This window comes from Diadema antillarum, unplaced genomic scaffold (genome assembly GCF_040938485.1).
Source record: "Diadema antillarum isolate AM-2024a unplaced genomic scaffold, OU_Dant_1.0 scf00000108, whole genome shotgun sequence".
In the NCBI taxonomy this organism is placed as follows: Eukaryota; Metazoa; Echinodermata; class Echinoidea; order Diadematoida; family Diadematidae; genus Diadema; species Diadema antillarum.
In genome coordinates, this window is record NW_027270997.1 from 1,999,705 (window position 1) to 2,014,215 (window position 14,511).

General features: G+C 37.6%; 1 protein-coding gene across 5 annotated transcripts in view; it reads right to left on the reverse strand.

The window, feature by feature from the left end:
• The window catches only part of LOC139719286 (tumor protein p53-inducible protein 11-like), a 137,191-nt gene that overhangs the window by 23,416 nt on the left and 99,264 nt on the right, over nucleotides 1–14,511 (reverse strand). The window contains exon 2 of one of the 5 annotated variants that reach the window (XM_071630708.1): nucleotides 3,222–3,634. The exons of 3 other annotated variants lie outside the window; for them this stretch is intronic. In XM_071630708.1, coding sequence (XP_071486809.1) covers nucleotides 3,222–3,283 — 62 coding nt within the window. In that variant the 5' untranslated portion in view covers nucleotides 3,284–3,634. Of the gene's footprint in view, nucleotides 1–3,221; nucleotides 3,783–14,511 lie in introns of those variants that run through there. One more of the 5 variants, XM_071630707.1, reaches the window with a different exon arrangement.

The following is a 14,511-nucleotide window of genomic DNA, read 5'->3' on the forward strand; positions in this document are numbered from 1 at the left end:
TTATGCTTTCTTCACTAATTGACACACATTGTATGTCTGTAAATTTATTGCAAAGAAATTGAGATTAACCTATTCTCCCTAATTCCTATTTTTCTTACATAAGTCTTCCTGTTGGACTGAGGCACACTGCTACACAGGAGTTGACTCACTATACTACAATTGCTCAGTCCAGTTTGGATTACCACATGGATGTTTACTAAATGCTGATGAAAAAGCATGGCAAGTTAAGCCAAGTGCCTTGATACACACAGGGTTAAAGAGATGATTTCATTAGTATTTTTTCTAAATAGCTGATTTAAAGGGATGGTATAGTATTGGTTTAGGTGAGGATTCAGCCTTTAACTTTTTGCAAGATACTTAGAAACCACTTAATTAAATGTTAAAGAGCATACAATTCTACTAAAAGAGTACTTCAAAGTTTATTTGATGTAAATCAATTTTGAAATGGCTAAGATATCCAAAAACAAAGTAAAAACAAAGTGATCCTAATAAAGGGTGGGTCCCACCTTTTATTAGGATCCTTTTGTTTGGATTTCTCAGCCATTTCGAAACTGAATAAGAATTTTTATCAAATAAACAGTGAATTCCTTTTAACATTATATGCTTTTCCATATTTCGTAAGAAGCTTTTCATTATCTAAAAAAAAAATTAAAACTTTGGAAACCTGAAGTCCCATCTCCACTGAAACTGCACCATCCATTTTGTAACTCATCGCTTGTGGGAACAGGGTCCAATACTTAATATGTACACAATATACACATATAATACTGTGGAATCAGAAAATTAATCAGTGTTTTGTAGCAAGTTTGTTTTGATTCCTTTCCTTAAAGCATTTTTTTTTTCATTCTATCACTTACCTCAGTTTCTGTGGTCTACATATCATGACTTTTTAATCAAACACACAGACAAAGATTGATATGAATACAATTCGAGTTGGTTTTATGATTCATGTGTTATGTATGACTGCCGGCATATCGATGCCAACATTGATTTATATGTTTACAGCTTCGTTTGATGCTGCAAGTGGAGCCCATAGCAGGTGCAGGTGTTATATCCTGTAGCAAGTTATGGTACAGGGGGTTGTGTGGATGACCCCATTGGGGTGTGGAGGCGCGCCCCCTCATTGGCAATCTTCCCCCTTCCTCAAACCACCAGAAGAGGAGTCTCCATCACAAAAAGGGGCAGAAATATAGAGCAGTTAAATGAAGCACATTTGTATAGTATATACATGTATACATTAACCCGTTGGGTACGAGTTCCGAGTATACTTGGGCAAGCATCTATGGGAAATGCGTGTTGTAGCAAAATCAAACCGTCCTCAACGGGTTAACTTCTGCGTTGCATTGGATATGCTTTCCAACACTGAGCAACCTTGCCCTGGATGTGATAACTCCATAACAGCTGTGTCATACATTGTAAAATCCATGTTCTGTCAAGTGAACACATTTAAAAACCTTAAAGGAATGGTACAATATTGGTGGAGATGAGAATTGGGCTTTAAACTTTTTGTGAGATACCACCATAACACTTATAAAATAGTACAGCGCATTCCATTTTAAGAGGAATTCCAAGTTTATTTGATGAAAATCGGGTTTGGAATGACTGAAACATCCAAAACAAAGTAAAACAAAGCGATCGTTAGAAAATGTGGGTCCCACACTTTATTAGAATCGCTCTGTTTTGGATATCTCAGCCATTTCAAAACCAATTTTCATCAAATTTACATTGAATTCCTCAAGGAATTACCTGTATGCTCTTTCATATTTCATTAGAGATTTCTCATTATCTCACAAAAAAAAATGTTAGAAACCTGAAATTAGGTCTCAACCATAACTGTACGATCCCTTTAACTATTGGTACACTTATGTGCAAGTTGGATTTCCATCACCTGCATGCAGCAAAGCAAAAGTGAATACAGAGAGAAGTGGAACTGAATGAGGAGAAATTAATGATTCTTTGAATTTTATTGACTGATATTCATGATAGCCATCTCTACACCACACAATCAATCTTCCATTTAAAAAAAAAAGTTGATATCACATTTTGATATTGTGTAGTTATTTGAGTTTGTCTGAAGAATATGAGGTATTCATCAATATCATATGAGCTCCCTCGTGGAGACGTAATGAGCTCCTTTATGGAGACAATATGAGCTCCCTCGTGGAGACTTTATGAGCTCCTTTGTGGAGACAACATGAGCTCCCTCGTGGAGACGATATGAGCTCCCTCGAGGAGACTTGGTATGCATTTAATATTCTTGTTTATATCTCTTTAAGATCTATAATGTTTGTTTTATGTTATAAGTGCTGTCTGGGGCAAATTATTTGTATAGGGCCCCATTTCTCTCTCTCTCTCTCTCTTCTTTCGATCTTTAAAATAACAACAACAACAACATTTTGATAAAAGGGTTGATATGTTCACACTTGTACCAGTTTTGGAATCATTTCACAAGGCAATTCATGTCATTTAAATTTAGATATCACCCTCCCCCACCCCCTTTCCCATGATGCACGGCAAATGTGAGCAAGAGGCCTCAATACAATGCAGGTCAGAACCCAGCATACAATACTGTAATCGTGGAATATTTCGCGGTGTCAAAATTTTCGCACATTGCGCGCAACCAGAAACTAGCGCAAAGAAAAAAAGCACGTGAATATTTTTGCTTGCCATGTGTTCGAGCAGTTGATGTCTTGATTCTAGGGAATTAAAAACATGCGAAACTTATCTTACCCAGTCGAGTGCGAAAAATGAGTCACGTGAATAAATGAAGAGTTTGATCGCAAAAAACGATAAGTCCATATTTGCCAAATGGAGATATTTGCGATTAAAGGTCAAGAAAAATAAGGAGAATAATAAGAAAATTTTTGCTTCTTTTGACCATAACTTCAAAAATGTACCTTTATATGCAGTAACTAATATATCATTTAAAAGCTATTATTTTGTACTTTGTGACAGAGACCGTACTTCAAAATCTTCAAAAATGGACTTGTCGGTTTTTGCGAACAAACTCTTCAAATCCATTTTTACAGTATATGACGGGTACAGATCGTGTACTGCATATTAATCACTTCTGTGCCAATGTGTAAAATGTGCACAGATCTCACACACAATCCTATGAGCTGGAAATAAAATGTGGCACATGAAGGGTTTACAATGCATTAGATCAAAGTGGGCCTCAAACATTTGATACTGGCTTGTTGCATATTGCATGTTCTACTCACCCAAACTTGGACTCCTGCTGGGCGTCTCGTGGAGTTTTTGCCTTAGCTTCTCTCTGATTCATATCGACAAAATATACAGTAGACTGCGAACACACTGTTTGAATAAATAAATGAGTAATCACGTCGTTGAGTCGAATCCCAGTCAATTGTCCGTTGTCACACTCAGGTTCGCTGTTTTGTTTCTTTCCCCCACAGGAATTATCCCTCACATTGTGTATTGCGACACCATGCTCCAGACTGAATTTAGACAATCCGTTTTTATCGATGTCCACTTGTTTGTAACCCTTCCGGGCCTTCCCTCCATTGACATTGAATGTTGCCTACAGGAAGAGTATCTCGATAGCCGAGCCAGAAACCTCAACGATTTCAGAGAAGGAAGGTCGTTGGGAAGCCAAAACAAGAGATCTGTGTATCTGTAGAGTTACAAATCAGTCGCTGAAATCAGTAGTTTGAAGACTAGAGCACAGTAAAAAAAAGAAAAGAAGATAAAACAAGTCCGGCAACAGGAGGGGAAAAAACTCCCTGGGCTAAAGTAGATTCTGATGTGGATCAATACCATCAAGCACGTTACCACTTCAGGAAATTCCACGATCCCCACTGCATTTCCACAGCACTGGAGCTGCAGTATAGATACTATACCCTTAATCTCTTCTTTTTGACTTTTGGACTTGTGACCTTTGAACTGACTTCTAGCATACTTCAATTCAAATTCTATTTATAAACCATCCTATCATGATCAAACATCACTTCCTCAAAATAGCTGAAATGTGTCATTTGTATGTACGTCATACAAGGCCAATCTGGTTCTTTACTTCACTTTGTGATTCCCCTGCCCAATCAGACCAAATACAAATTTACATTTCAAAAAAATTATCCAGCCTTAATTACCATGGATCTTCACATATATGAGGAATTTTTAATGTACTCCACAAGTGGCTTTGATAAAGACTGAAGACGTACAAATTTTCTGCATACGCAGATGAAAACACCCAGTACCTCTCAACTCAGCCACTGGCAAAAAGGAGTAAATTACAAATCTGCAAAGTTCTAACTCCTCAAGAATGGCATATCTGCAAGAATGGCTGCGACTGGCTGGAATGCTCCCAAGGGAGTGGAGAATGAGCACTGTTTAGTGCTGGTTGGAAATAATGTATCCAGTGACCGGGGTAATAATAGTCTGTAAAGCGCATTGAGACACTTAAGTGTGAAATGCGCTATATAAAAACCAGCTATTATTATTATTATTATTATATCTCTGGATCATCTAACGAAGAAATAATTGAAACCTGAAAAATGCAACTTGCAGGTATCAAGATATCTTTCAGGCTGCAAAATGTGCAGGGGAATGCTTCTACAGCAAATTTCTTCACATGAAAACTAGGACCCTGGAATACATCTAATCTTAACAAGCGGTACGCTCCACAGGTGTATCTTTATGTGATATGATATGTATTTACAGATAGAAGGCCAGGAAATACACACCACCTTGCAATGCCGAGCTGTAATTGTGTAGGGTTTAAGATTTCACTTTCCCAAAGTAGGTTTATCATATTCCACACGGAAGTCAGGCAGCGAGCTTCCATATGTAGGGCGAATGCACGTTGGAATGGGTTTCACGTGGTTTCACGCATTGCCAACTCAAGGGAAATTAACTTCACGGCTGCCCCTGAATTTATGATATCCAATTTGTTTGTTTTCTTCCTTTTTTCACTGCCGCAGTGTGAGAAGAGCAAAACGTGCCTTGTATAAAACTGAGAGCTGGGGGAGTGATGAATCAAACCTTGCTTTCATATGTACTGAGAGTGCTTAATTTGAATGCTGAATTACAAACACGATTGCATTTAATGATTCAAATCATCGTTTGTTCACGCAACCGAGGAAGGCTCTGCGGATTCTGTGGTTTTGCATTTCAGAGCAAGGAGGGAGGTTTGGCTTCTTTTGAAGTTCCCATCAATAACTGTTGAGTCGTAAGTAGAGTGTGCTTTGACTGCAGTGCAAGCATTTGAGGAGTGCGGTCCTTCTGCAAAAGTGGTTGAAAGGTCATTGTAAGGTCTGCCCCCAGAACATGATTGGAGGTCAATCACATTCACACGACTGTTTCGCTCCTAAATTCTGGCGAAACGTGATTGGAAAACACCTCAGGACCGTCATTTGAAACACATTTGGAATTACAATTCAAATCACCCTCCGCGAATTCCGCTTGCACTCACATTGTACGAATGATTAATTCGAAACATGATTCTACTGATGCATCATTACAATCGTGTTTCAAATTAAGCACTCGTGCTACGTGTGAAAGCAAGGAAAGACTCTTACGAATCTTAGCTATGCACCAACCGAGCAAACAGAGGAGAGAGAGAGAAAAAGAGAGAGAGATAAAAAGGAGGATTGAGGCAGAGAAAGAGAGGGAAAGCAGAAGGATAAGACTCCCGTGTTAGAATGCAATGTTTAAAGATAGCCTCAAACAACTTGTTTGAACAATGAAACCATAGTGACACCTCGACTGTGACTTCAAACAGAGCCACCCCCTCATATGTAAGCATGCAAGTTTTTATCAGTGAAATGGCTTCCAAGGTCACACAAACTAAATTTTGACTTGTACAAAAGTAAGATATTCTAACAATTTCATTAGCAGTATCCACTTGGACCCCATTGTGATTGTTGAAGGAAGACAACTTTGATTTGATAATCTGCAGATTTTTGTTTTTGCTGTTTTGTTAGAGTCAAACCAAACAAATCTGTCTCTTTATTTCTGGACGTTGATGTTCAGTCACAATAAGATTAGTAAAGAAAGACATATATTCAAAATTCAACCTTTCATGTTGGATTGTTCCTTGCACATCCCTCAGAAAACCCAAAACAGCCACGAAAAGGCAAGACAGAACAGAGGGATATCTGATAAGGCGTTGATGCATTGTAGATGTTCATATCTTAACAAGATTTCAATTGTGGTTTGGTCGGAATTTATTTGATCTGACACAAGGGGGCAGCACAATACATTGCACTTGACCTTTAGGCCGGAAGAAAGCCGGCGGAAAAATCGATTTAGTCTCGGGAGAAGAAAAAAGTCACAGAGAATAGGGAACGGAGAGGTGGAGCAAGAAAAAAAAGAAAGAAGAAATACAATGGTCAAGATGAGAGGAGAAGGGAAGGGGGTTGGGATGGCAGGAAGAAGGTCAGAAATAAAGAATACCAGTTCCAGCACACACGCTATTTATATAGGGCTGGGACTATTGATGTTTCCCCCAGGGAACACACACAAAAAAAGCGGAATAGGAATGGGAATTATGTGGGTTGCATTTCTTGCCATTGCCTCTGCAGAAGATTTGATCTCTAGTAATCAGGTTAAGCAATTCGAGACATGGTAGATCAGAACACAGCGTTAAGTGTTGACAGGCAGAGGAGGCAGCGGTGGCTGGGGTGTAACGGTGAACCCTTGTAAAGGTTTTCAATTTCAACATTTCTCACGCAATCCTGGATTTTGGAAGCGTAAAGAACCTTAATCACATGCTTAAAGAACTTTAATTACAAGAAGGGTACTATGGATATATCCTTAAGATCGCAATGTCTCCTTTTTTTTTTCTTATTCATGGATGGGAATTTGAGGAAAACACCTGGAAACATGCAGAAGAAAGGGGTCTGCAAAATACTTTGAAGACATCAACTTTCATGCTTTCAAACTTTACACTTCGACAGGAAATTGAAAATGGTAACTTATTAGAAAGAGACAAAATCCAAATCTGAAAATGAGATGGGTTGACCCAAGAAGGCATAATTATTTTCAGGTCCACTGCAAATTCAACTTGCATGACTTCGTTGTTTTTTTGTGTGGAGTTTTGTGACACAAGATTACATGTAAACATGTCTGTCTGATGTTTCAACCAAATGAAGAGTTTGTTTGCAAAAACCAGTAAGTCCATTTTCGAAGATTTTGAAGTACGGTCTCTGTCATGAAGTACAAAATAATACCTTTTGAATGATATATTGGTTACTACAAATAAAGGTATATTTTTGAAGTTATGGTCAAAAGAAGCAAAAATTTTCTTATTATTCTCTTTATTTTTCTTGACCTTTAATCACAAATATCTCCATTTGACAAATGGCCCATTCTCAGTAAAAGCGTTCAAATACGGAATTTTGGTGTCGCCGACATTCCATGACAGTTTGCGGTTCCCTGAAACCTATTAGATACTATTTAAATGTTTATAATATATCACGAGGACTTTATTTGTTAAAAATAAACACGATCAAATGCGGTTGTCTGCCTTTTTGTATAAAATTTTGCTGTTAAACTTCGTTAAGACCCCCAAAACGCAGTGTCGCCGGCTATTTCAGAATTATGTTTTTTTGCTCCTCTCCGTCCACAAACACACTTTCCAAATATACTTTTCATGGACGATGAGCATATCATATGTGCTAATCACAATACTCAAAAAGTTCAAAAGTTTTTATTGACTCCTTTTTTATAGCCTTTTGAAACCTGTCGCCAAGTTCACCGCCAGATACGTTACCAGTTTCTTTAGAGTTACAGCATTGCGAAAATAACAAGACTATGCAATGACCTTGTGTATATGAAACCCTGAGGATATACTTCATACATTGCAAGTACTTAGATTTTTTGTGCAACAGCTCTTTATTAAGAATACGGTACAATGTTTGAAATATCGGTTTTCTACACTTTTATTTGGACAGATACGTTACATACTTTTCACGCCACCCACTGCGACAGACATTGCAATGTCAGACAAATTGTATATTATACATTACTCCTCGGAGTGACGCATCGATTCAACAGTAAAGTTTAGTACAAGTGAGAAATATTTGGTAGATATCGCTCTCACAATAATATGATCGACCATATACGTTACCACAGATACGTTACCCCAGATACGTGACCGAATTTTGCTCATTGGTCTTGTGCTTTCTGGGGATCAAATCTGGTCAAAATTCATCCCTACACATTACATGCTTCGTTTTGTTGGACTTCAGGATTGTATTCTAAACACCAAAAGGACAGAGAGGTGAAAAAGAGCAACACTTCCACATGATTTTTCTTTCTGCGTCAGTGTCTCACAACTTAATGCCAAGTTTTCCGACAGATACGTTACCACATAATCAAAATGCTGAAAAGAAATTGTAAATGTTTTTACAAACAAATCGTTGTGTGCTCATAAACTCCAAAGTTCAATTCTATAAAACCCAGCCACTTTCATATTCTATGCAACAACTTTGAACGTTTATTTTACAAGAGGAAGCTAAGATTGAGCATATCAGTTTTTTGCTTTTCAGATTTAGCAGATACGTTACGTATAATTTAGGGCACCCACGGTGGCAAATAATGTTATGTAAAACAAAGTGTTCATAAAACAATTCTGCATAGAATGACGCTTCCATAAAAAATTAAAGTTATGTTCAAATGAAGAATATTCCGTAGAAATTGCTCTGTAACTTCACCGATAGATTCATTTACGGTACGCCAGATACGTTACCAAACTTTGAAAGAGTAAAAAGTAGTTTATGAAACGCTTCCGAGAAAAGTTTCAGTGTTCTGTTGCATATTTATTCTAGTGTTTTTCAACATATGAAGAACTACTCAAAATTCATTAATAAGTTGAACAATTATTTATTCATTTTCATTAAAAGGGATGAGCCAAATACGTTACCATAGGTCAAACAACTGTTTAGCATATCGAGTTCATAAAAACTGTACCTACTTCCTTCTAAGTGCCTGCAAAAATATATTTTTAAAACCTTGTTTGCGTTATCCATCAAAACTTATTGAATATTTATAGTCAGATGGATAAATACAATCAGACGTAAGATGAGAATATTCTGTGAATGAAGAACTCAGCTTTCACATTTAGGGCTCTTTTCCACTACATTTCATCGTTTAAATATTACGTACAATGTTTAAAATGGTTAATTTGGGCTTACATCATTCATTTTTACATCAATTCATGAGGTAAATAATTAAACAGGTGATATTTATTAATTCATACACAGCTAAATTTATTACTTATATTTTACCAGATACGTTACCAAAGGTGATTCGATGTTTTTCAATAGTTATTTCCCCAGGAAAGCAATTCATATTTGTTTCCTGTGGAAATTCCAGATCGGATCGTTCACTTTGCATGATTTGTGGGATTCGAAACTTTATTTGTAAGCGAAATTTGCTAAAAACACAAAGTGAATCTTAAGGTTATATTTCTTTTCAGCAAAAAACATATTTTAACCTACCACACAGAAATAATTTCTACCAATTAGCGAGGGATGACAACATCTTTACCTCTTGAAAAACCCCAATATCTTTAGGGGGACAGATGTCTTTTCCTGAACAGAAATTGGATCAAAACAATAAATTTAATTTAAAGTTAGGAGTCCATTGCAACATGTACATTTGCGGTAACGTATCTGATTAGTGATCAAAAATCATATATGATGCTCTATTTCAATTCATTTTTACTCAATGAATGGCCATCATTTAGAATGTTCCACTTTTTGTTTCGTATTTGACCGGTTTTGAAGTTACCGAAAACACATCTTTGAATGTATTACTTTGTGGTTGATTTTTCGGTTTTACTCACGGGGAATTGAACACTTAATCTGAGAATGGCCCAAATATGGACTCATCGGTTTTTGCAAACAAACTCTTCAAATCCTCCTGGATGTTCATCCTTTACTGACTGAGCAGGTCAGCCTACCAGTATACTTCCATCTTCTCCCCCTTTCTGTTCTGTGTTACTCCTTCAAGGGGTACCAGAAGGTGTCCCTCCCCCTCCTATTTTACCCACTGGTGCACAGCTCGGCGGTTTTATAACGAGCCTGAATAGGTGCAAGTGATCCTGCTCAACAAACACTTTATCAGCCCCCGACTCATCAAAGTGTCACAGTGGGTTAAATTTGCACTCCATGTTGGGAGATTAATGTTGTCAGATTGGTGCAAATTTAAAGGCGTGTCCTCGCAAGAAAGGGTGCGCTTGTCTTTAATGGTGAAAGATGATTTGAACAGACCTCCCAGGGGCCATCTCATGAGCAGGGTACCAAGTTTCAGCTCATCCTCATTATAATACATTACCACGTACAAACTCCTGCATATGCCGTGCAAATTCCTGTCTCATTTCTGGGTGTGGCCATATTTTATTTTTACTTGGAAGGAAGGATTTTTGACATCATTATTCTATAAAGGGGACCTCTGAGATAAGGAAGACTCATGGGCCACAGCTCAGGCATGCATGCTTAGTAGGTAAAAACAAGCAATATTATCAGGCATTAAATGATCTAGGTTTGTGTGGTTATAACCCACCTTTTATTAGGACCACTTTGTTTTACATTGTTTTTTGTGATATCTCAGCGATTTTAAAACAAATTTTTATCTAATAAAATCTGAATTCCTCTTAGAGTTGTATGCTCTTTAATATTTCATAAGTGGTTTCTAATTGCAACTGATTGACAAATTGCCCGACATTGCGTATAAAAACAACTCGTAGGAAGATTTCAAGGTTTCTAATTATATTAAATTCCCCGTCTCAACCAAAACTATACCATCCCTTTAAAAGACATGATTTCATCATTTGAATGATAGCTATACCAGAATAGAACCTCTATTTTTTGGATTCCCTCCCCCCCCCCCACACACACACACAGAAAGGGTTACAGCTCGTTATTTCGAAGGTTTGTTGTTCCGAAGGCTCTTCAGTCCGAAGATTCGTTATTCCGAAGGTTCGTTTTTCCGAATTTCATTTTTGGATTAACAAATCTTCGGAATAACGAATCTTCGGAATAACGCCACAAATGTTCAGATTAACGAACCCTTTTTCATTTTCGGATTAACGAACCTCTAAGTGTAGGGAAGTTGTGTGTTTCGGATTAACGAACCTTCGGAATAATGAACAGCACCCACAGAAAGAGACACTGCAGCATTCACTGATGAAGAATGTAAATTCATCAGAGAGAGATAATAGAATCAGCAGAATATTAAATGAAACATGTTGCAGCTCCATTAGCAATAGAAACAGAGTTTTTGGTACCACCAAGCTTACAAAAACAGAAATCTTAGCTGCAGAAGTTTTAAGTTTAGGATATCACTGTAAAGTCTGTGAGTAACTGGTGTGAGCAAAGACTTAAATGATGATATTATTGAGTTGTTATTTGATTGCAACAAATACCCCACTTGCAAATCTATGTCCCTCTTTTCACAGAGATTCAAAATAAAGCTCTTATCTACCGCCTGGTGTTTACCTCTTCATTGTGGCATAAAGATATATGTCAGATTGCATCTACACTTTGACCATGCGGCTTTCGAATCGCTCAATCTAAATTGCCAAACAGCTTCAGCGGTAAGCAGGCAGTGCCTTTTAAGTGCTCCAGACAATGTATTATGACACGGGGAGCTCTTGAATCCGACCACCACTTCCCATTAGACCATTTTAGAGGTGGTTAGGAGCTTTCATCCTCGAATGCAAATGCGAATCGGTGGAAAAGGATAAAGATGGGAAAAGGAAAGCCGCAAACAAGGCCTGTTTTGCAGCTCTGGTGCACCATAAAAACAGTATCAGTGTTCTATTAGTCTATCTACTTTATGATATCTAACAGCAGCATGAGCCCTAAATTAATTTACACTATTTCATGAACCTTCAAACACATATCTACCTTTTCATACTACTATTGACACATATTACCAATCAGCTAGGATGCCTTTTATAGTGCAATTCAAGAGATATACCCAAAACAACTCTTGAAAAAACAGAACAGAAGCAGAAGCAGAAAAAGAAGAAGAAGAAGAAGAAGAAAAGAAGAAGAAACCCTTTACCTCAATTTTCAAACATGGCTGAATCTGCTTTAACTGATGATGCATTTAACTCTTCCGTCATTATCTCGTGAGCTAAAGTTTTGTGGGAATTCGGAAGGCTTGATTGACATTCAAAAGTTTCCGAACTCTTGCCATAACCATCTTATAACGACAATTTTATGGCACCAATGACATTGTGTACAAACACCTTACTAAAGGCAATGACAAGGTTAACATGGTGGCACGTTTTCAGCCATCAGTACTGAGATGATACGTGGCTAAGACACAAATGCCACACCCCAAATTGAAGTTGAACCCCTGCACCAATTATTACACATTAGCTAGCTGCAATAGACTGGTCAAGATTTTTTCTTTTTTTTTTAATCAGCCCTCAATTCATCCTCCACTACAAGGATACTCATTAAAAAAAAAAAAACAACCAAAAAAAAAAGACAACCAAACAAAACAAACAAAAAACAAAAAAAAGCCACAAGTTTAGGCTGTAATGTGTCAGGTAATGGCTGATTGGTTGCAAATAATGAAAAAAATCAGACACAGAAAAAGAAAGCCTCGGAAGCAATACTTCTATTATGGAAAGCAGGGTAAGATGACAATACCCAACAAAATTAGGTGATCTCTGCTGACAGATGCCTGAACCACAATGACAGACAGGCTGGTTGCCAATCAGGACACAATACAGGCCTTAACCCACAGAAGACTAGCCCTGAGTTTTTACACTTGGGCAAGTGTCTATGGGAAGTGTGTGTTATAGCAAATTCAGGTCATGTTCACCATAGGTTAACAATGACTTGTTCTCTTTCATGACTAATAAGTGTATATATTTTTGTTTTCAAACAGAATCATCAAAACTTGAGTTCAATTTGAGTTTCTTTGTTTTTCATTCAGACCAAGTGTGCTAGAATAAAACTTTTAAAAATCTGATGATAAAGTAGGCCTACACAATTTCACTGACATTTTATGTTTCATGTTTGTCCCTTTTTTCTAACCTTATAAAATTCAAAATTTGGTTTCTTGGTAATGTCAGACATATAACCAAAATGGCACTTTTAAACAGCCTTTTGGGAATGCTTGTAAGTGCAAGACAGTCACTGTCTTTGAATACGTATAAAAGGCACAGCATGAGAGAAGTTAACATACGGAAAAGATAACAGAACAAACAAAGAAAATGGAATGAAACAAAAGAACATAACAAAATCTCTAGTCAAATATGAAGCTAATGCAACTTTGCAGTATAAAAAGGCTGACTAGAAATTGCAATCTAAGTTCCTGGCATTTTTGACACTTTTATAGACTCTCGGGAAGATTTGCCAGGAGAAGGTAAAAGCAAAAAGGGATTTGCATCACCGAGCACTGTGTGTCGCTAAATATGCGATCCAAATATCACCCCTGACTTCATGCGATGGATGTGTACACGTGGCTTCGGGAGGGCAAGAATAGAAGGCAAACAACTGTCGGATGATGCATCGTTCGCCATAGCAACGCTGATGCTGGAATATCAAGGTCGTGAGAATATGAATGCCACTGCACTCAATCTATTAGATATGGGGAAAAAAATATTACAAGACATGGAGGCTCAGTAGGCTGTCGTACTGGATGTAAGATTCAATTCATGACCGTTTCTAGCTCACTGACCAAGTGATGAGCTATTCATCTCGCATGCCGCTTTGTAATCTCTGCCTGTTACTGACATTTATACTTCATGCTCCGGTGATTTTGATGTGAGGAAAACCCTCAGTGACGTATGTCAGACACACTTTGAACTTGCCTCTGGCTCAAACTTCTTCTCCTTTTTTTCTTCATTTTAGAAGAAAGGCCATATATTTAGAAATAAAACACTGGCAGCAACTGAAAACCTACAGTCTTTGTAACTAAACAATGTTGTCATTTTGCCTCTGTCGAAGATTCTGCTAAGATCGAAAGAAAGCTCAGGCCCTTTATGACTCACTGTTATAAGATTTAAAGCAGTTTTCAATGCCTTTTTTTCTGCAATCAGGAAGGAATTTGACAAAAATATAATATCTTTAACAGGTGCGATACGATTCCTCATCTTTCATGCAGTGAGTCCCCATAGGGTCATGTAAAATGCTAATCTTTTAAAGAAGGGGGGGGGGGGGGGAGGTATGCTGACACTTGTCAGCATACCCCCCCCCCCCCCCCCCCCCCCCAATCAAATCAACCTGCCTGGCAAGCAACTGTCCTACTGTCCTTGGTACCTGCCTACATAGCACACTTGCGAGTTGGATAAATTTAGTAACTGGGCTGAAGCAATTTCCTTAATCTGCTCTTTTTTTTTTATTCTGAGCTGAAATAAAGTGGGCAACATACTGTTCGTTTTTCTTTGTGATAACAGATAAGTATTCTCAATCACAGTATCAAGTATTTATCATGGGATAAAGGTACAAAATAGAAGACCTAGCTTATGAATACAAGAAGTAGAGCACTGTGGAATCTCCCTAGATATTTGTCAGAGTATAACAA